At 42.1% G+C, this 19,724-nt stretch overlaps 1 protein-coding gene and 2 long non-coding RNA genes across 14 annotated transcripts in view; 1 reads left to right on the top strand and 2 right to left on the bottom strand.

Annotated features, from left to right (window-relative positions):
* The window catches only part of CHN1 (chimerin 1), a 193,041-nt gene extending 179,517 nt beyond the window's left edge, over positions 1–13,524 (top strand). For 4 of the 5 annotated variants that reach the window (XM_081814140.1, XM_081814141.1, XM_081814142.1 and 1 more), the window contains 5 exons: positions 830–1,003; positions 1,751–1,828; positions 4,398–4,535; positions 11,315–11,420; positions 12,735–13,524. In XM_081814140.1, coding sequence (XP_081670266.1) covers positions 830–1,003; positions 1,751–1,828; positions 4,398–4,535; positions 11,315–11,420; positions 12,735–12,906 — 668 coding nt within the window. In that variant the 3' untranslated portion in view covers positions 12,907–13,524. Of the gene's footprint in view, positions 1–829; positions 1,004–1,750; positions 1,829–4,397; positions 4,536–8,074; positions 10,807–11,314; positions 11,421–12,734 lie in introns of those variants that run through there. The other variant, XM_081814143.1, reaches the window with a different exon arrangement.
* Positions 1–19,724, bottom strand: part of LOC115937967 (uncharacterized) — a 127,002-nt gene that overhangs the window by 33,390 nt on the left and 73,888 nt on the right. The window lies entirely within an intron of this gene.
* On the bottom strand, positions 11,334–15,047 carry LOC145720520 (uncharacterized). The gene is made up of 3 exons (XR_014143543.1): positions 14,649–15,047; positions 12,702–14,436; positions 11,334–11,452 (listed from the first exon to the last, which is right to left on the bottom strand). It is a non-coding gene; the product is annotated as an uncharacterized LOC145720520 (long non-coding RNA).

Genomic DNA, 19,724 nt, shown 5'->3' on the forward strand with positions numbered 1-19,724 from the left:
TCTGAGAAGTTGTAAAATTACAAAGCGAAGGACACACTTCAGGAGAGGCAACATGGTATATGTATTAAAATCGTGAACCATAGAAACATCTATAACCCTTGAATCTCAGCTCCACTACACACTCATTGCATGACCTCAGGTAAATTACCTAACACTTATGTGCTTGGTTTCATCAGATTTATAAAATAAGAAAAATAGTACCTATTTCATAGAGTTTTGTGAGCTTAATGGAAGTAATGTAAAGCACTTGGACTAGTGCTTGGCATCAGTAAGCTGGTGCTAATAGTAAATAACAACTACGGCTATTTTTAGCCACTAAATTTATTATTTTATATATATCTCAAGGCTTACGAATAGATAGGAATATGAGCAGCATGATTTTAAGAGGGCCCTGAGATACTCTTACTTTTGGAGATCTGATTCCTCTTCATATCCAGTATATTAAAATACAATTATATATCCCACATCAAATATAATTTTTATGTCACTTTAAGGAAATGGACAATTTTAAGTTGCCTATTTGGCATATTACATTTTGTAGACATTTAAACACTTATTAATTTTGTTTTATTTGGGTTGAATCTCTCCTGAGATCATACAGCAAGTGATGAAGCATGAGCTAGAATTCTCATCTGCTGACTTAAAACCAAAATTTTCCAAGAGAAAAGATGGGAAGAATGTTTTTACACTCTGCAGAAACTACTGGAAGCTAGTCCCCTTTTAAACCTAACTCAAGCTGGAGGGAGTGTCTTTTGCTAAAATAAACACTCCAGAATGCTCAAAACTCTGAAAACATTGATGAATTTTTCCTTTCTGTATTTTTTTTTAGATTGTGGTTTGAATGTTCATAAGCAGTGTTCCAAGATGGTCCCAAATGACTGTAAGCCAGACTTGAAACATGTCAAGAAGGTATACAGCTGTGACCTCACAACACTCGTGAAAGCCCATATCACCAAGCGACCAATGGTGGTGGACATGTGCATCAGGGAAATTGAATCTAGAGGTGAGGCGTTTCCAGTGTGGTTCAGCAGTTAGAATGCACCAGGAATGCAAGTTCTAATGCCCTTCTGGGTGCTTCACTGCATAATCCAGTTGTCTTCTGTAAGTTTAGGGGGGGATGATTTCAGATGTCAAATAATCTGAAAGTCTGAAATGAGTTAATTTAGCAAATAATGAACCAGCTTGATTTTAAGGTACAGTTAACTAGTTATAGGAAATATGCTTAAATATTTTTATGGATGATGGATCTTCTAGTCTATAGAAGTTGACATGTAGATAGCAATTTGTTTTTCACTTTTTACATTTTTTCTAGGTCCAAGAAGCAAAGGGGTAAATGCTCTGTTAAAACTATCCTAAGCCAAAAAACAGAGCTGCATCCTCATTATTATTTCCCATTTGGGAAACTCTGGTATGGACCTATTAATATGGTTAGCTTAGTCTTCAGTTATATAAAAGAATTTAAGGTATAATTGGGGTGATGAATTATTTCCCTTAAGACTCAACATATTTGATCTAATTAGACTGATGAGCCAAATTACAAACACTCAGGTAACAATAGGTCAGAGTTTAAAAACTGAGTGCAATGGTTTTATTTTAGGAGAAAATGTAAAGAGGAATTTCTAAACAAGTATATTTAATCATTCTTCCATGCACATTACTTCCCCAGCCTGAAGTATGGGAAGAAGTTAAACTTTGGAGAAAAGGCATAATTCCAAAGAAACTAATTAGCTCCCTTGCTTTATTTTTACAGGTCTTAATTCTGAAGGACTGTATCGAGTATCAGGATTTAGTGACTTAATTGAAGATGTCAAGATGGCTTTTGACAGAGGTATGTTCTTCAGCATGTTCATTAACTTAGGACAACAATGCTGTCTGCCAGGGAGAATCTAATGACTTAGATTCCCCCACCACAGAATCATTACTGATTTTATTTTAATCAGTGCCATAAAGGAAAATTATAACTGTGGAACATAACCTAGTTTGTTGGGGTTGGGGGGATGCTGGAGATCAAAAGAGGCTTTTCCAGAGAATAGAGGTTGACCAGATAATGGTTGAGTAGCAAAGAAACAGGATATGTAAAGACCTTGGCAAGAGAAGACTGTGCAAAAACGCTGAGGCTGTCCTTGTCAAGGCCCTGAAAAGTGCTGTGGCTTAGAGAGTAAGAAATGAAAGGAGAGTGAACTAAGGTACAATGAATATAATATCTTACTATAGAAAGAACTAGCTGAATGGTAGAAGGGTTCTCAGATCAACCTCCAAATTCGGTTTAACCTGTCATATGACTGAACTATAAGGTTGGCAACTTTATTTTCCAAACCAAAAATTGGACGTGTACCCTATAATGAGACAGGATATTTGAAATTTGGATTCTCATAGAAAAATAACTACTAGATAATGGAAACAGGAACCATGTGGCAGGAGAGAATACCAGTATTCTTTCTTTTGTCCTGAATAAAAATTTTGATAGAGGTGATATTTGCCTTCTTAATTCTTCTACCTTCCTTTTGTGCTCTCCCATCCTCTTCTCCAGGTCTTCGGGCCCCTAGGACCTGCACACTTGCCTAAGGTCCCCCAGTGAAGCATTCTTCATTGCCTTTTCCTCCCAGAAAGTGGTCTAGCCCAATTTGTACTGCCACTGTCCGGGATTTCAACCCAAGTAGGAAAGACAGATACCGGTGATCTAACTCACACTTGGATGCGAATGTCTGATAGGCCATGGTATTTTGCATTTAAAAGAGGCTTCTTTAAAGAAAAACAGACTTCATTAGAGTAGTTCTAGGGTTACAGTTTCAGGTTAACAGTAGTCTTAGCTTACAAAATTTCACAGAAAGTACAGAGATTTCCCATATAAGCTCTCCTCTCATGCCCCCCGCCCCAAGCCCAGTTTCCTGTTATTAATATCTTGCATTAGTTTAGTTATATTTGTTAGAATTGATGAACCAACATTGATACGTTACTAATAACTAAAGTCAGTAGGTTACATTGAAGTTCACTCTTTATGTTGTACAGTTCTGTGGGTTTGGCAAATGCATAATGTCATATATCCATGTTACAGTGGTACATAGGATTTTTACTACCATAAAATCATCTGTGCTTTACCTGTTCTTCCTTCCCTTTCTCCCCCTGAGCCCCTGGCAACCACTGTTCTTTCTACTGACTCCATAGTTTTGCCTGTCCCAGAACGTCACATAGTTGGAATCATAGAGAATGTAGCCTTTTTCGGCTGATTGCCTTTACTAAGCAATATGCATTTAAAGTTCTCCCATGCCTTTTCATAGCTTGATAGCTCTTCTCTTGCTGTTGCTCAATAATGTTCCTTTGTCTAGATATATCACAGTTTATTCGCCTATTGAAGGGCATCTCAATTGCTTCCAAATTTTTTGGCAATTATGAATGAAAGTGGCTATAAATATTTGTGAGCACATTTTTGTGTAGACATAAGTAGTTTTCAGCTCTTCTGGGTAAACACCCAGGAGTGTGAGTGCTGGATTATATGGTAAGAGTATGTTTAGCTTTGTAAGAAACCGTCCACCCCGCAAAGTGGCTGTACCATTTTGCGTTCCCAACACTTTACAGTTCTGTGGCTCCACATCCTCTCCCAACATTTGTCATCAGGGTTCTGGATTTTAGCCATTCTAATATCTGTGTAGGGAAGAGGCTGCTTTTTAATCGCTAGAAATCATTCATAAGCCAAACGGAATAAAAGAAATCTAGTATAAGATCAGCTCAGAGTAGGCACTAATTAAATCTTTTGTAGATGAAAATTCAGGCATTTTAACCAATGAGTAAATGCAGGGTAGTAAAGGAAGGCCGGCTTTACTCGAGTCTGAAGGCCCAGCACCTCTAAAATACTCCTCTTTTATAACTTCTTCTCTTGGTCCTTCAGCACTCTGAAGTTTTGTTTCATTTCATTCTAGTACTTCTCACTATCTGCCTACCCCCAGGGCTTAGACAACATCCCAACGTCATGGTCATGTGTCGGAGCCTGGGGTGAGTCAGAGGTGGCCTTTTGTAAGTTAGGAGTGCCTTTCTTGTTATTTTTCAAATCCTCTAGGTTTATTTAAAAAAGAAAGAAAAAGCAATTCCACATCATTCCCCTACGAATTCTCAAGTACTCCTGGAATTTACAAATATTGCTGTTGACCTCTGTCCTCTTGTACTCCCCCCCCCCAGTTAAACCTGGAAAAAGAAGTAACTTCAGAATAGAAAAGTAAAAAAAAAAAAAAAAAAAAGACGATTTTGCTTTCCACGGAAAATTGATCATTTATATACATCAGCACACCGAATTTGATACTAAAAACTGACGCATTGCCAATCTCTAAAGACTGTATACAAAAATATGTTATGAAAACAGTGCTCTGCATCCAGATACTTATTGTTTTTAACATCCTTCCAAGATGGTGAGAAGGCAGATATTTCTGTGAACATGTACGAAGACATCAACATCATCACCGGCGCGCTGAAACTGTACTTCCGGGATCTCCCGATCCCACTCATCACATACGACGCCTACCCGAAGTTCATCGAGTCGGCCAGTAAGTATGAAGGCGCGCATTCCCGATAACCTCACAGAATGCCTCCTCGCGGTAATCACTTCCCTGGCTTGTCGGAGTTTCTTGAATGCATACTAAGTATTTCCCCCTCACCTCTCTCCATGGCTAATACACCCACAAGAGTTTTGAACTCCTCTCCAACGTCGGTTGTTTGTGACTTCTGCCGTCAGAAGCCTCTTTGTAATGGGCTAACCCTCATTTTCCAAAGTAAGGATTTTCCCAGTGCTCCTCAGATAAGGACCAACACTTCTACAAAATAAAAATGAATAACTAGAAAAATAAAATTGAAAAACAGGACCAAACTATTTTGTTATTAGATTCAGCTAGTCATAAAAGTTGCTCTATCAGATCCCATAAGTTTCCAAATTCTTACTTTCAATTTCTGTCCTTATCCTGTGACAGACCATTAACAGACAGTTTGTGAACTGGCAGTGGTCTGTAGATCATACTTTAAGGAGCACTGTTTTAGATCAAGAAGTGGTTTTTTAAGTTCTAGTTGAGATGCAAATGAGAAAAAAAGCAAAGGCTCATATGCCAAATTTTATTTATGGTGCAAAACTCATACCTGTAATTCACACTTCATTTTTTTAAAGAAGGGAATTTTTAACAGATTTTAAGTGTTGGCATTGCCCTTTTTTAGAAAAGATAGGCTATTTCTGTCATTTGCTTTTCTCTCTTAAAAACCATATGTTGTCTTGATCTTTAAATAATAACATCACTTTCTTAGTAACACTGATTTGCTTTTTGACTTGGAAATTTCGTGAAGTACAGACTTGCTTTGTTCTAATTTTTAGTTTCCCCTTCAGTGCTTTTGTTGAGAATTTCTGTGGTTAGTTCCCTGGAGCCCTGATTTCTTGCGGGTCAGCCCAGCTCTCACGTAGAGAACAGCCAGGAGAATTACACTGATTTGTACAAATGTCCATGTTAGGAGCCTGAAAGACTCTAGATCTCTTCCATCGGAATTTAACTCCTCTTATTTTGGGGTGGATTCAGTGCTGATCATGAAAACTGTCTGCGGGAGCTTATGGTTGTTGTTTCGTGGGCCAGACGTTTCCGCCCCAGAGAGAGAAGTCTGATGGCCATGAACATGGACAGCACTTGACACACACATCACAAAGGGCTGCTCAGTCCACAGTTTGCCCCGATCCCCAGGACAACACTGAGGGCCCAAGTGGGCAGTGTTCCTGTCCCCAGTATCACTTTGGAGTAAAACTGAAACTTGGCTTCTGTGCCAAAGCCAAGGGCACCCCATTTGCAGAGGACAAAGCAATCCTTCAAACCCAGGTTCTGAACTCTACACAACCGCCTCATCTATGTAGAAGAAAAACCCAAGCCTTCCTTATTGGGGTTCAAGGCCTTTTGCCCCCCACACCCTCACATTGTTTCACCTTCATTCCGCACACCCACCTCAGCTGCCTCAGTTAACCTTCCAAACCATTTGTCAGGGTTCTGGGGTTTGTATCTGAAACAGGCCTCCTGTCTCACATCAGCAAACCCCCTGTCCTACCTCCGAGAGCTCTTCAAAGTGCATCATAGGATAGAAACTTTCCTAAATCAAGGTAGATTCTTTCTTATAATTTCAACTGTTTTGATGTGTGATTGCCATGACACCAAAACCACGCCTAATACTTATATACAATATCAACGTTTATTGTACGTGTTTGCTTTTGATCCAATTGTTTATGGAACATTGTGTCCTTGTCTGTGTCTCTCGTAGCAGTAGAGTCTGTTTCATTATTTAGACACATAGATACAGCCTTTCTCTTATCTTTATAGGCACACAAGGGAGACGAGAGAAGCTAAGATTTATAGAGTATATACTAGGTCCCAGGAATCATGTTAGGCACTTTACAGTCACAATATCATTTTAGTTTAGTTTTTTTTATTCTAGTTTAGTTTTAGTTTAGTTTAGTAATCTCTACACTCAATGTGGGGCTCAAACCATGACCCTGAGATCAAGAGTTGCCTGCTCTTCCAACTGAGCCAGCCGGGCACTCCGCCAGGATATCATTTTAGGAAGGAGATGTTACACAGTTTAAGTAAATTGTCCAAGGTCCTATCGCTGGAGGAGGTGGCCCTGGCATTCCAACTCACATTTGTCTAATTAGTCCCAGCCCTCGCTCTCTCCACTCGGCCCAGTGCCTGGCTTCCCTGGTAGAACAGAAGACTTACCCACGGGAGGAAGGCAGGAGGGCAGGAGGGCAGGAAGTCCTCCCAAAGGATGGTCAGGGCTAGCTGACCCTTCCTGATGCAGGTGCTCTTGAACCTTTTTATCACTCAGTCCCTAGGAAACAGGGGCCCTGTTCTTTAGGGCTCGGGTTTCTCTGGCATTTATTAGCATTTCTTGCCAACAGAAACTCGGAGTTCACATTAAAGCTTTCTCATGCAAAAGCGGTCTGAGCTCTGCTGTTGCAGCCTCCCTCGGACATGCTGCAGCTTGGAAGCTGGAGGGCAGTGGCTACGGGAAATGAAAAAGGGACACATGGGTGGTGGAGGCCAGGGCATCTCATCTAAGGGCTTGGAGGTCTTCATAATGCCCTGGAAACTGCCCTTGAACCACCTGGAAGTGTCGGACTACCGGGCCCTTTTTCCTCGCTGCCTCTCTCTGTCCCCCGCAGTGAAAACACTGCTGCCCCCGCCCCCCACCCCCTGGTGCAAAGGCTGGAAGATAGGTGCCTCTCACAGGCCTGCTCAGTAAGCCAGCACTTGGCCGCTTCCTGACCACGACGAAAACGGCGCTGCCAGGAATGTGTGCGGGAATCTTTCTCTGGCCAAGGACTCTACGAGCTCTGTTCCCAGAAGATCTTAGAAAATATGACTCAGAGTGTAACCCTGAGTGAGTCAGATAAACTCAGAAATAAAACCCAGGGTTCTTTGTCCCAAGCAACTTAAAATGTCCTGAAGGGAAGCCTGGGATGAGGATTTGCAGAGTTTTTCCCTCACCTCTGCCACTGGGTCACCCCTTATGTGTGGCTAAGTCTTTTTTCCTTCTATTTGAATTTCTCTCAAAGAATTGACAGCACATACTTTAAAAAGAACTTTTAACTAGATACTGATACAGGTTCAGGTGCGTATTTCCTGCTCACACCACGTCCACATTGCCACATCCTTCGAGACCTTCCTCCGATGCCCTCTCTTCCTCCCCTCTGTTCCACTCAGCCCCCAGGCCATCTTTCTCCTCCATCTCCCCATCACACTTCGCCAGGACCTCTTCTACAGCCTCCTTCCTTCATGCTGGAAGGTTGCACTCATGTCTCGTCCTCCTTATTAGACTAACCCCTTTACGAGGGGGCGTTCTCTCCCTCGTGTTTATTTTCCCACAGCACCTGCAAGAGTCCTGCACTTACATAATAGGTGCTCAGTAAATACTTGTTGAATGAGTAAACATAATTTTATATCGAGAACCATAGAATCTTAAGAGTTTCTAGGTCTTCTAAAGGGTCATGTTAACAAGACTTCCTTCTACGGCACATTCTTTTTTAAATACGCAGTAACTGCAAGATGACCGCTTCTCTCGGCAGGCAGCTGCTGGTGGACAGATGCAACAGTCAGAAAGGCCTACTTGTGCGCAACAGATCTGCCTGCTTTCAACTCCCTCCCTTGGCAATGGTCCTAATATCACCCTCTTCCGCATGCAAGCCTTTCACGTACTTGAAACAACCGATGGTGGTTGTTCATTTCTAAATACATCCCATTTTGTCTTTCTTTCTCTTAAATTATGCCGTGGTCTTCTTAGGGCAAAAGATTTGTGTTCTCTGAAAACATTATGGGTAATAGTCCTTTAAGTAGGAAAAAAATAGAGAAAAATTAATTCCAGGGAAGATTCTCTGTCAATTTGATGTCAGAATATTCAAATGCAGTTTATCATAGGTCCTCCAATTTATATCTCCAGTCTGGACCTCTCCCTGAGTACCAGATTAATCCACCATCAGCATGATCATTTGGATGTCTCAATGACATCTTGAATAGAACCCTGGATCTTTCCCATGAAACCTCTTCCACCCATAATCTTAATGGAGGCTCCATCCTCCCAGTTGCCTAACCCCAAAACTTAGCTCATTCTTGATTCTTCTCCTTCTCCTACATCCCTCATCAGGAAATCCCATGGACTCTACCTTTAAACTATCCCCAGAATCCAGCAACTTCTTACCACCTTCACTGCCACTACCTGGTCTAAGCTAGAGTCAGTCATTCCTCACCTGGGTTTTTTTTTTTTTTTTTTAAAGATTTATTTGAGAGAGAGAGCAAGAAAGCATGTACGAGCATGGAGGGAGGGGCAGAGGGAAAGAATCTTCAGCAGACTCCCCACTGAGCACGGAGCCCATTGTGAGGCTCAGTCCCACGACCCTGAGATCATGACCCGAGCCGAAACCAAGAGTCAGACGCTTAACCGACTGTGCCAGCCAGGCTCCCCGCTCACCTGGATTTTTGTAATAGTTACTAGAATGGTCTGTTTTTACTCTGGCCTTTCCATAGTCTGTTTCCCACATGGCAGACAGAGGAGAGATATTGTGAGCAATGTCGGTCAGATCATGCCCTTATTCAGCACCTTCCCATTTCTCTCAGTAAATGCTAAGTCCCTGCAACAGCCTGATGGCAACGGACACAACAGTGTCCTGCTACCTTTCTGACCTCAGTCCCTTCCATTCCCCTCTTGCTCACTCTAGCTCAGCCGCATTTGGCTTCTCACATGTCCTCAAACATCACAGGACCCTTGCATGGCTACTCCTCTGCCTGGAACCCCTTCCCCTAGATCTCTGTGTGGTTCATTCCCCCACAGCCTCAGAGTCTTTACTCAAGACCTACATTCCCATTGAGGTCTATGCTGATCCCCGTTTTATTATTTTTTTGAAGATTTTATTTATTTGACAGAGAGCGAGAGAGGGAACACAAGCAGGGGGAGGGGAGAGGGAGAAGCAGGCTTCCTGCCGAGCAGGGAGCCCGATGCGAGGCTCCTGGGGATCAGGACCTGAGCCGAAGGCAGATGCTTAATGCCTGAGCTACCCAGGCACCTCTGATCCTCATTTTAAATTGCATCCCATCACACTTGCAGTGTTTCTTACCCTGCTCTTTTTTTCCATAGCACTGGCCTCATTCTAATATAGTACAAACGGGAAGGTATGTGTTCATTATTGTCAGTCACCCTCCAAGAGAGAAAATAAGCTCTCTCTGAGCAGAGAATTTTATTTGCTAGCCCACCAACAATATCCCTAATTTCACACCATCTCAAGATTCTCCCTGCAAAGATTAAATGTGAAAATTAAAAGGAAACTGTTACTTTTTTTTCAATTTCCAAAACAACATAGTTTCAGATTAATTAGTCCTATGGTAAAAATTGTAAGTAAATACTAAGTAATAGTTTCTATAGTAAATGGAATTTTCTTAATTCTAGAAATTAAATGATTGAATTTCAGTATCCGAGATGGTATTGCTGTTATGAACTGGCATTCTTTAAAGACCTGAAGTTTCAAAGACCATGCATCAATTATCATGGCAAATAATACATCCTTTATTACTGAGAAACGAACCAGGAACCCTGGGTAAGCTTTGGGCTGAAATTCTAAAATGGCCAAAGTTTCTTTGAATTAAAAAGCTTCACTCTTCCCATTCTGACATTTATCAGATCTGCACTGCCGGATGCTAGGAACTCTCACATTCATTTTTCTATCAGTTTTAACCAAATTCTGACGCGTTGGCATTGAATCGGTTTGTCTTAGACGTTAGAAAACTAGGATTCTTAGTCTTGTGTCTTCAGTGATACATTGTGGTCTGCTGCGGCCTTCCAGCATTTCAAGGCTGCTCCCCTGATTGAGACTCAGCACTCTGGGGTCCCCTTGCAATTACACTGCAACCCGACATTTAAAGGCTCCCTATCTTCCTGACATCGGAGAAGCAGGAATGTGCTAGGGTGCTCTTTTTGAGAGCCCAGCATTCCAAAGACGTCTGCTGTTTCTGATTATGGGAATAACGGATGTACTAAATGCAATGTGACCTCAAAGGAACGTGCTGGGTTTTGGGCCAAGACAGAACTAAAATGTCCAAATGAGGATGGTTCCCTTTGAAGTTTACACTTCGGAAGAGCCACATTTACCTGCGGTCACTCCCAACATTTAGAATTGCCTCCACAGGGTTATTGCATTATCCTGAATGTCCTAAGTGGTAGAATGTTTTTGTGCTCTGAGGGTAGGTTTGACTTTTTTATATAACAAAAAGCAAATTAAAACCAAGGAAGGAAATACTGGGTGATGCCTTTCTTGGTTTAAAGAGAAAAGAGCATGAATACCAATTAAGACTTTGGCAGGGGTTGCCAGGGGCAGAGCTTGTCTACCATCGCTGAACTGGGATGTTCAAAATATCTTGAACAAATTAACATCCCTTAAGTAGGTCTGTAATGTTGTAAGATGACCTCATTCGAATGTCTAAGTTTTTAATCCATGTATACATGTGTCTGAACGCTTTGTGGTTACATCCTGTCTATCCAGTGTCCAAGTTCCATGGTGACCAGACTCTAAGGCACTCAAGTGAATCAAGTGGGTGCCATCCCCAAAAGTCCAAGTAACTGGTATTGCCGCACTGAAACTAAATCTTCTGCAATCTGAGACTTGAACCTTAAAAATATCTTCCAAAGCTGTGGGCAAGGATCTGTGAGAAAGAATTTCTTACCGGTCCTAGATGATCACCACAAGAATAGAATTCAGTGAAGCATTTATACAAGTTGTCTGTTAAAGCTCTCCTCCTTGGTATTCACCTTGCTGTCTCAGAAATTATGGATCCTGACGAGCAATTAGAAACCCTCCACGAGGCACTGAAGCTGCTGCCCCCTGCGCACTGCGAAACCCTGCGGTACCTCATGGCACATCTCAAGAGGCAAGTTACAGACTCGGAAGCTTCTCCTTGTACTGCAGCCGAATTTTAAGAATCAGATGAAACCAAAGGTGAAAGAAAGGACAGATTATTGAAGGAATAAATGAATGCACAAGCTGAGAAGGAATGCTAAAAATATTCTGCGCTCCAGTGCCGAATACAGACTGGATTCTGACGTAAACGTATTTGCAGTTCCAGTCTGTGTTTGCAAATATGTGAGAGATACTGATGTTCTGCCAAGGACATAAACTGAATTTTTGTGGAAAGAGAAAAGGTTGTAGCTGTAAGGACATGAGCATTAGCATAATAAAGAGCAAAGCAGCTCGCCAGAAGGCTCACTTTTCTTACTTCTTGCTCCAAAATAGGCACTTGACACTTGGTGACAGGATTTTAGATTATTGCATTAATGTCTCCCCCACTGAAAACTGCTATAAAAAAATGGAGTAAAATAAGAGGTAGAGGGAGGAATAGAAAATAAAATATTTCCGTTACTTCTGGTTTAATGTCTTAAGTAGACGGGTGGTGGTATAACTTCATTTCCCTGCTCGGTCACTCTCGCTCTCTACCAGTTGAAGGAAACTGTTTTAAATTATGTGATCAAGTTTTAGTGGTTTTAGGGTTTCAAAATATAAAGCCAATTAGAAACAAAAAAGACAGAACTTGACATCTATTTTGTATGCCTCTCGGCAAGAGCTACCCAGAAATAAATATTTAACTGGATGGCGCATTTAGCATTTACATGGTTTCCCTCCTTAAAAGCAGCAGGAGCTAAAACTTGTGTTCAATATGCTTACAACTTGACTCGCAAATTCAAGTTTGCTTCATATATGGATGCAGTTAAGTCCTTCCCACTAAAGCAAAGGAACGGCTCTCAAATCCTAGTCCGGGCCTTTGCTGTATAGCAGGAGAGCGAATACGAACACCCAGCTCCCCGACCAGGTCGCTTGCCCTCAGCCATCTCTCTATGCCACCGCCACCACCCTCCCCAGATACTCAATAAAAATCCAGGGAACAGGACAGCCAGTGTGGAAGGAGGGCTGATGGAATAATCGAGACGACCCAGCCCCTGGTCTGCTACGTGCAAACACCCCCCACAGTCCAGCAGTGAGCTCGGGCGGGAGCTTCAGTGATCACCAGAAGTTTAATTTATTGATAGGATTTACTTTGAAGTGAAGAGGGGGACAGAGAAAGAACGTAGCCGAAGAGTTAAGTGGGCAGGAACCTTGACTGTGAACCTGGTTTTTGTTCTAGTGCTTGAGCACCGTGCAGAACGTGGGCACTTACACGAAGGTGCGCTCCTTTGCTTTTATTTTGCAGAGTGACCCTCCACGAGAAGGAGAATCTTATGAACGCCGAGAACCTTGGCATTGTGTTCGGCCCGACCCTGATGAGATCTCCAGAACTAGACGCCATGGCCGCCTTGAACGATATACGATATCAGAGACTGGTGGTGGAGCTGCTTATCAAAAATGAAGACATTTTATTTTAAATTTTAGTTCGCGGGGGAAAAAGTGTTTTACAGATGAAGGAAGGTTTTATAGTAATTTAATTGGCTCTTATAGCTGAATTATTTCTTGGTTAGAAGTTTGGGCAGATAGCCAGATTAAAATGAAGGAACTTTCCACGGTTTCCGTAGCACCGCTCAGCTGTCCTTGTAAAACAGTGAACACACGCGCTCCAGTTCTAGTAACCCTGGGTGTTTATCATGTTAAGAGAAACTCAAGCTACTGCATGATTAGCCCCCTCTTTGGCAAGGGAACCCCACACAAAGGAGACAACAAGCCTGCACCGCCTTTTTGTCCCGGATAGTCTGTGGTTGTAATTCCGCATGTTTCGCAGAGTAAATCTGTCGTGACTCGCTTTTGGGTTCTAGGTCTTTGGTTTCTGACGCTTCTACAAATGGGCCCACAAATGGATGGAACAGCACCTCTGGCTGTCCCGCATCCCCATAGACTAGAACATAGGCGTCCGACTCTCGCAAACGCTGCACTTCTGCTTTCTCCTCGTTCTTCTCTGACAGAGTCCTTTGTTTCCAGCAAAGGCAAAATGTGTTTTCAGATTTGTTACTTTAGTCAATTATCCACCAATAAAAAAGTACAATGCAGAACATTTTCTGTTATTATTGGTTTTTTAGTTGCAATTTTGTGTTTTTATCTGGCATGCATTTATTAATTTATTAAATTTGGCTTTCAGAAATCAAAAATATTGATAGCTTACTTTTTTCCCCATGATTGAGCATATTTGGGAGAATGTGTTTGGCCATTTATTTAATACTGAGTAAGGTTTTGTACTGAGTTCCTCAAATAATTTAAAACTGCTTAGGATTAAAATCCCCATTCATTGGATTTTTCTTCTTGCTAGACTATCTTCTCAACTTCCAGTGGGGGGTGGGGGGGCAGGAGTTCCTTCTCGAGCCACCAGAAGAAGAGAGACTAACTAAAAAGAGTGACTTCTTCAATGTTTCGTTTGTCAGAAATGCTGGTGTTCACATGCAGTGGGGCTGATGAGGCTGCCGGAGAGGAGTCGGTCCACGTACATCCCGATGCCAGGACACGTGCGGTGGGTCTGATACTGTTACTCGCCACCCATGTGCCTTTGCACTAAGGACCCTCCAGGTCCGTTTCCTTGTCTGTTGAATGAGCATCCTTCCAGAACTCAAGTTCTATCCTGCTTTAAGAGTAAAAAAAATAATAGTAATAATGCAAGGCACATTTTTGTGTTTTTGCCACTTCAATCCTTGATACTACGAAGACTATCTCAAAGATGGTGGTAACTGACAGAAATGAGGAGTTTTTCCTAGTTTTGCCCCTGGGCTCTAATAGGAAGTGGATAGTATAACTAGTAATGTACGTGTTCAGAAAAGTGCAGTTGTTCAAAGGTTAGTCCCTCACCGCTGCCTTCTCAACCACAGTCTCCCACGGAAAAGGTCATCACACTGAACATTGGATGCATAGATTCAGAGGCTACAGAGATTTGTATAACAAAAACTTTCTTTAAAATGGAGGCCACTAAGGGGCGCCTGGGTGGCTCAGTTGGTTAAGCGACTGCTTTCGGCTCAGGTCATGATCCTGGAGTCCCGGGATAGAGTCCCGCATCGGGCTCCCTGCTCAGCAGGGAGTCTGCTTCTCCCTCTCCCGCTCCCCCCTCTTGTGCTCTCTCTCTCTCTCTCTCTCTCACTCTCTCTCTAAAATAAAAATAAAAAAAAAAAAAATGGAGGCCACTAAACGGCACTATACACGTAAGTCAATGCTCTTGACTCATGAAATACATTTGTCAGAGAAATCTGATCACATAAATCGGTCCCAGGTCAGGTAAGGCTACTGAACTGCTGTGTGTTCATGGCTAATGTTCATTTTGTACCAAGTCTTTTTAAAGGAGAAATCCAGTTGTAAAGAACTATGCTTTATTAGAATATAATCACCCTGTCCTTTTCCTAAAAGGAACAGATATGGTTGACTTTTGAGTGGGCACTTTTTCTTTTCTAGGGGAAAATTCGTTTATTGTTCTGATTTACTAAAACTTAAAATATTCCATAAAATTACCCAGGAAAATCCAGGTAGCAGAAATATTTAACACTGTGCCTTCCTTCAAGAGGTCTCAAGCACATTTTAAAAGGCCATAGAATGACACACACACGCACACACACTATGCCACTTAAATCACTTGTCTTTCATCCACAGGTATAGACGTAAGCCCCGTGGTGCTGAGGTAACACTGTAGCCTTCCCCCAGCAGGACTGCATAGACGTTCAGGGTTAAGTGTGAATATTACCAGGAGGTTCCAAGTCACCTGATGAATCAGTCCCATTTCAGTGTCAGACCAAAGGCAATGAGACACACACCTGAAGGGAACAGCTTCCGTGTGTGTGCAGGGGACAGGTAGGTGCCAGGGGAATCAAGGAGGCCCTTATTAGAATTAGAGATCTACCTGGAGCAGAAGCAATGCCTGATCATAGTAAATACTCAGATGTTTAGGTAAACTTTCAAGTTTTCAGACAGGGTCCTTGTTTACCAGGTCTGTGAACAAGCACAGTTGGTATGTTATTAAAGACCCGGATGTGTAGTTCATTCCCCTCAGGGCATGCAGCTTCAAATTACAGCTACATCATCTGTGAACATTCTTGGACCGTGGGTGACACTCCTTAAAATGAAGAAACAATCCCCTGTTGGCTCAGGAATAATTAGCAGAAGATTTTACACATAGCTTTCTGTGACTAATGGGAGAGTTCTTAAATCATGACCTTTTAGGATGAAGCAAAAGTTTCTATTGATTTCCACGGCAGACATGAAGGAGGGGCACATAAACCTCCCCGTGATCATCCACCAATTTGGCAGCACTGTATCTACTCTGCCCCCAATGTCAGGTCCATTTCTTCCGAATTTTCTATATATAGTTTTAAAGACTTTGAGAAATGAATCGCTCTTCTCTACATTTTCTGTTAGTTTTTAATGGCAGTTAGTCATACCAGCCAGCCAAAGGAAGTCGTTCTTCACTGAATTGATATTTAAAATGTTTGCTAAGTGGAAGAATGGATGTTTATCAAAATGTTCCTGGTTACTTGATGAGCTCAAATGGAGTGCCTCTAAATAAATTAGGTTCAGGGTTCCAACACTATTCATTTTCAACAAAATATTTTAGAGTTTATAGCCCCAGAGCTGATTAGGTATTATTGGTAATTCCATTTAAAGAGAAAAAGTTTTGTTTTTGTTTTTTAACGCACATTGGAAAAGCAGGATACCCAACATTCTCCCAACTGCATGTTTTACTCATTGGGAGGGCAACTTCTTATAGAACTCTTTCAGGATCTTTATAACCTGATTTGCCTATAACAACTGTGTGGTACTCACATTTGTCTATTAGTGTTAAGTGAATGGCACATCCTTGTATGAGCTGAAGTAATAGTGATCTTCACATACATCATCATCCCACCTCACACTCCCACTGAACGTCTGGGCCGTTTTGACCCTTGATTGGCTCACACTGTGGTGGAATGTACGAGACAGCTAAGAAGCAGCAGCAGCATTGCCAGGGATCTGTCAGCTTCTCTAAGTTTTAGAGATCTAGTTTTTACTTGCACTCTCTGTCCAAATGCAGCCCAGTCCTGCATCCCCTGATGTATCTATACTCCTCATTCCACTCCCATTTCCTGCCTGCTCCCGGTGGGCCAGGCACTGTGCTAGGCCTGGGAACAAGGTCAGTTCCAGTTCTCAGGGAACTTAACAGGTCAGTGTGGCCTCATCAGACTTGGATTTTGTCCTTTTTCTCACTGAGTATCTTATTTCCTATGGGCCTCAGCACTAGACGTCAACAGAAAGCTAAAACAAGACAGCATGGCTGGGGCGCCTGGGTGGCTCAGTCGTTAAGCATCTGCCTTCGGCTCAGGTCATAATCCCAGGCTCCTCGGATCGAGCCCCGCATCGGGCTCCCTGCTCGGCGGGAAGCCTGCTTCTCCCTCTCCCACTCCCCCTGCTTGTGTTCTCGCTCGCTCTCGCTCGCTCTCGCTCGCTCTCGCTCTCGCTGTGTCTGTCAAATAAATAAAATCTTCGAAAACAAAAACAAAAACAAGACAGCATGGATGTATTTGCCTTTCTTGGGGGAAAGCGTGGGTTCACAAGCCACACTCTTACAGTACCATTGATACTTTCAAGTTGACTATAAACATTCATTTGACCAATAAGCAAAGAAAATATGAAAATGACTTCACACATACTCAGTATGAGCTTATTTGGAAGCATCAAGAGCGTAAGGTCTTAGCTGCCTGTCCCTGTGGGCAAGTGTGTTTTCTGGAATGGGACGCCGGAGCACGAAGGAGCCCATCATGTCCTCTGCCGTGGGTCCACTCACCCCTGACTTCCCGGCATTGCTCGAGTCTAGGCAGCGCTGCTAGTGGTCCTTTGCATTGCTTTTGGCCAATTCTGTGCCTAGTCGGTGGTCCTTTGGGAATAAGAGATGGTCTCAACCTGACAGCTCAGAGTCACCATTCACCTAAAACAGACTGTCAGTCTTTCATATTTACTGAATAGTAGTGAAAGGAAAAAACCAAAGTTGTTCTTTTCTCTTGGTTCTGTCCAGTCAAGAAATTAGGTCATAACACATATACCAAATCCCACGTAAGACCAACTAGGAATTTTATTGATAAAGGTTATATTAATACTTTTATCATAGTTCCAAACATTTGTTTCAACACATTCTCCTACCTTATTAAAGTCATCAGGACCTCTCAGCAAATGATTAAAATTTTTTTAAAGTAAAATTATTTCACTAGTCCTGCGTCTCACACAAGGATCTAACATCAATTGATATTTCACATACTAGAACCAAAAATCAAGGAAAAGTTAAGCTAGAAATTAGGATTCATTCATCACCAATTAGTGAAAGGAAAGCCCTGATTTATGAGCCATGTTTTCTCTGAAGATACATTTTAATAATCTTTCAGTCGTAATGTATTTCACAGTGGCAGTGTCTTCCCTTTTTGCTCATTGCGCCCAACGGCAGTATAAACACCATGTTGCTGACCTAGTTTTTGGCGCTCTCGTGAACACTTGCAAGTGTTGGGGTTTAACTGTTGTTCACACACAGTCACAATTATTATTGGAGCAAGTAACAGCAGCAGGCGAGGCTACAAATCCTAGGAGTGGTTTTTCTAGTTCGGAAACCACTACTTAGCTGTCACTACGGTAACACAAAAAGCAGAGGAGGGGATGTTTAAAGATTAAATATGAAGGGAATTAGCAAAAAGGATCTTCTCGAGGTAAAATGTTGTAAACTTGGAATGTTCTAAAAACATAAAAATCTTTTGGTTTGCACTGGGTGAATCTTAGACCAGTGAGTTTCCTTTTGATATTGCCTAGAAGTACAAGCTGGGCACAAGCCAAGTCTTGTCGGTGCCAAAAAAAAAAAAAAAAGTATCAAGGCCTGGGCTGGTCATTGGGATGCCTCTTCCTATGAGTGGACATTTTCCTAAGACAGTTTTTATTTTTGCCAACGAAAATTCACAATATTGAGCAATAACTTATTGTTTCTTTTTACAAATTGTATCCAAACTATGTGAGAAAGGAGATAATTCAGGCATACAAAGGTTAAGTTCAAGTACATCAGCTCTCCGTCCCCAGAGTCTAGGAACACTGTGACATCAAAATGTGGAGGAAGGGGGAGTAAAAATTGGAGAGCTTTGGAATGCGTTCAAGTAGTTACCATCTTAAAACCGGCTGTTATAAATAGAAGTTGTTTTATGTAAGCCTCAGGGTAACCACAAAGCAAAAACCTATAGTAGATACACAAAAGATAAAGATGAAGGAGTCTAAGCAGACTACAAAGAAAGTCATCAAATCATAAAGAAGGAGAGCAAAAGGAAGGAACAGAGAGGAATTACAAAACAGTCAGAAGCCAATTAACAGGGTGCCTGGGTGGCTCAGTCGTTAAGCGTCTGCCTTCAGCTCAGGTCATGATCCCAGGGTCCTGGGATCGAGCCCCGCATCGGGCTCTCTGCTCGGCGGGGAGCCTGCTTCTCCCTCTCCCACTCCCCCTGCTTGTGTTCCCTCTCTCGCTCTCTGTCAAATAAATAAAATCTTTAAAAAAAAGAAGCCAATTAACAAAATGGCACTGAGTACACACCTATCAACAATTACTTTAAATGTAAATAGACTACATGCTCCAATCAAAAGACACAGAATGGCTGACTGGGTGAAAAACAAGAGCCATCTCTATGCTGCCTACAAGAGACTCCCCTAGATGTCAGGACACAGGCTGGAAATGAAGGGATGGAAAAAGATACTCTGTGCAGATGGAAGCACAGAGAAAGCTGGAGCTGCTATATTTACATCAAACAAAATAGACTTTCAAGCAGACTGTGATAAGAGACAAAGAAGGGCATTACATAATGATAAAGGGGTTAATCCAACAAGAGGATATAACATCTGTAAATACTTATGCACCCAGCGTAGGAACACCTAAATGTATAAAGCAAATATTAACAAAGCTAAAGGGAGAAAGAACAACACAATAGTCCTGGGGGACTTTAATACCCCACTTTCGCCAATGGATACATCATCCAGACCCAAAATCAATAAGGAAACATTAGCCTTACACGCTATATAACCAGAGGGACTTAACAGATACGTAAAACACCCGACCCAAAAGCAATAGCATCATACACCTTCTTCTCGAGCACAGATGGAACCTTCTCCAGGACGGACTATAGGTCAGGCCACAAAACAACTCTTAACGAACTTAAGAAGACTGAAATCAGATCAAGCATTTCTTCGGATAGAACTAGAAATCAACCTTGAGAAAATTAGAAAATTCACA

Source organism: Leptonychotes weddellii, chromosome 3 (genome assembly GCF_054177405.1).
Source record: "Leptonychotes weddellii isolate Sample4059 chromosome 3, ASM5417740v2, whole genome shotgun sequence".
NCBI classification, from domain to species: Eukaryota; Metazoa; Chordata; class Mammalia; order Carnivora; family Phocidae; genus Leptonychotes; species Leptonychotes weddellii.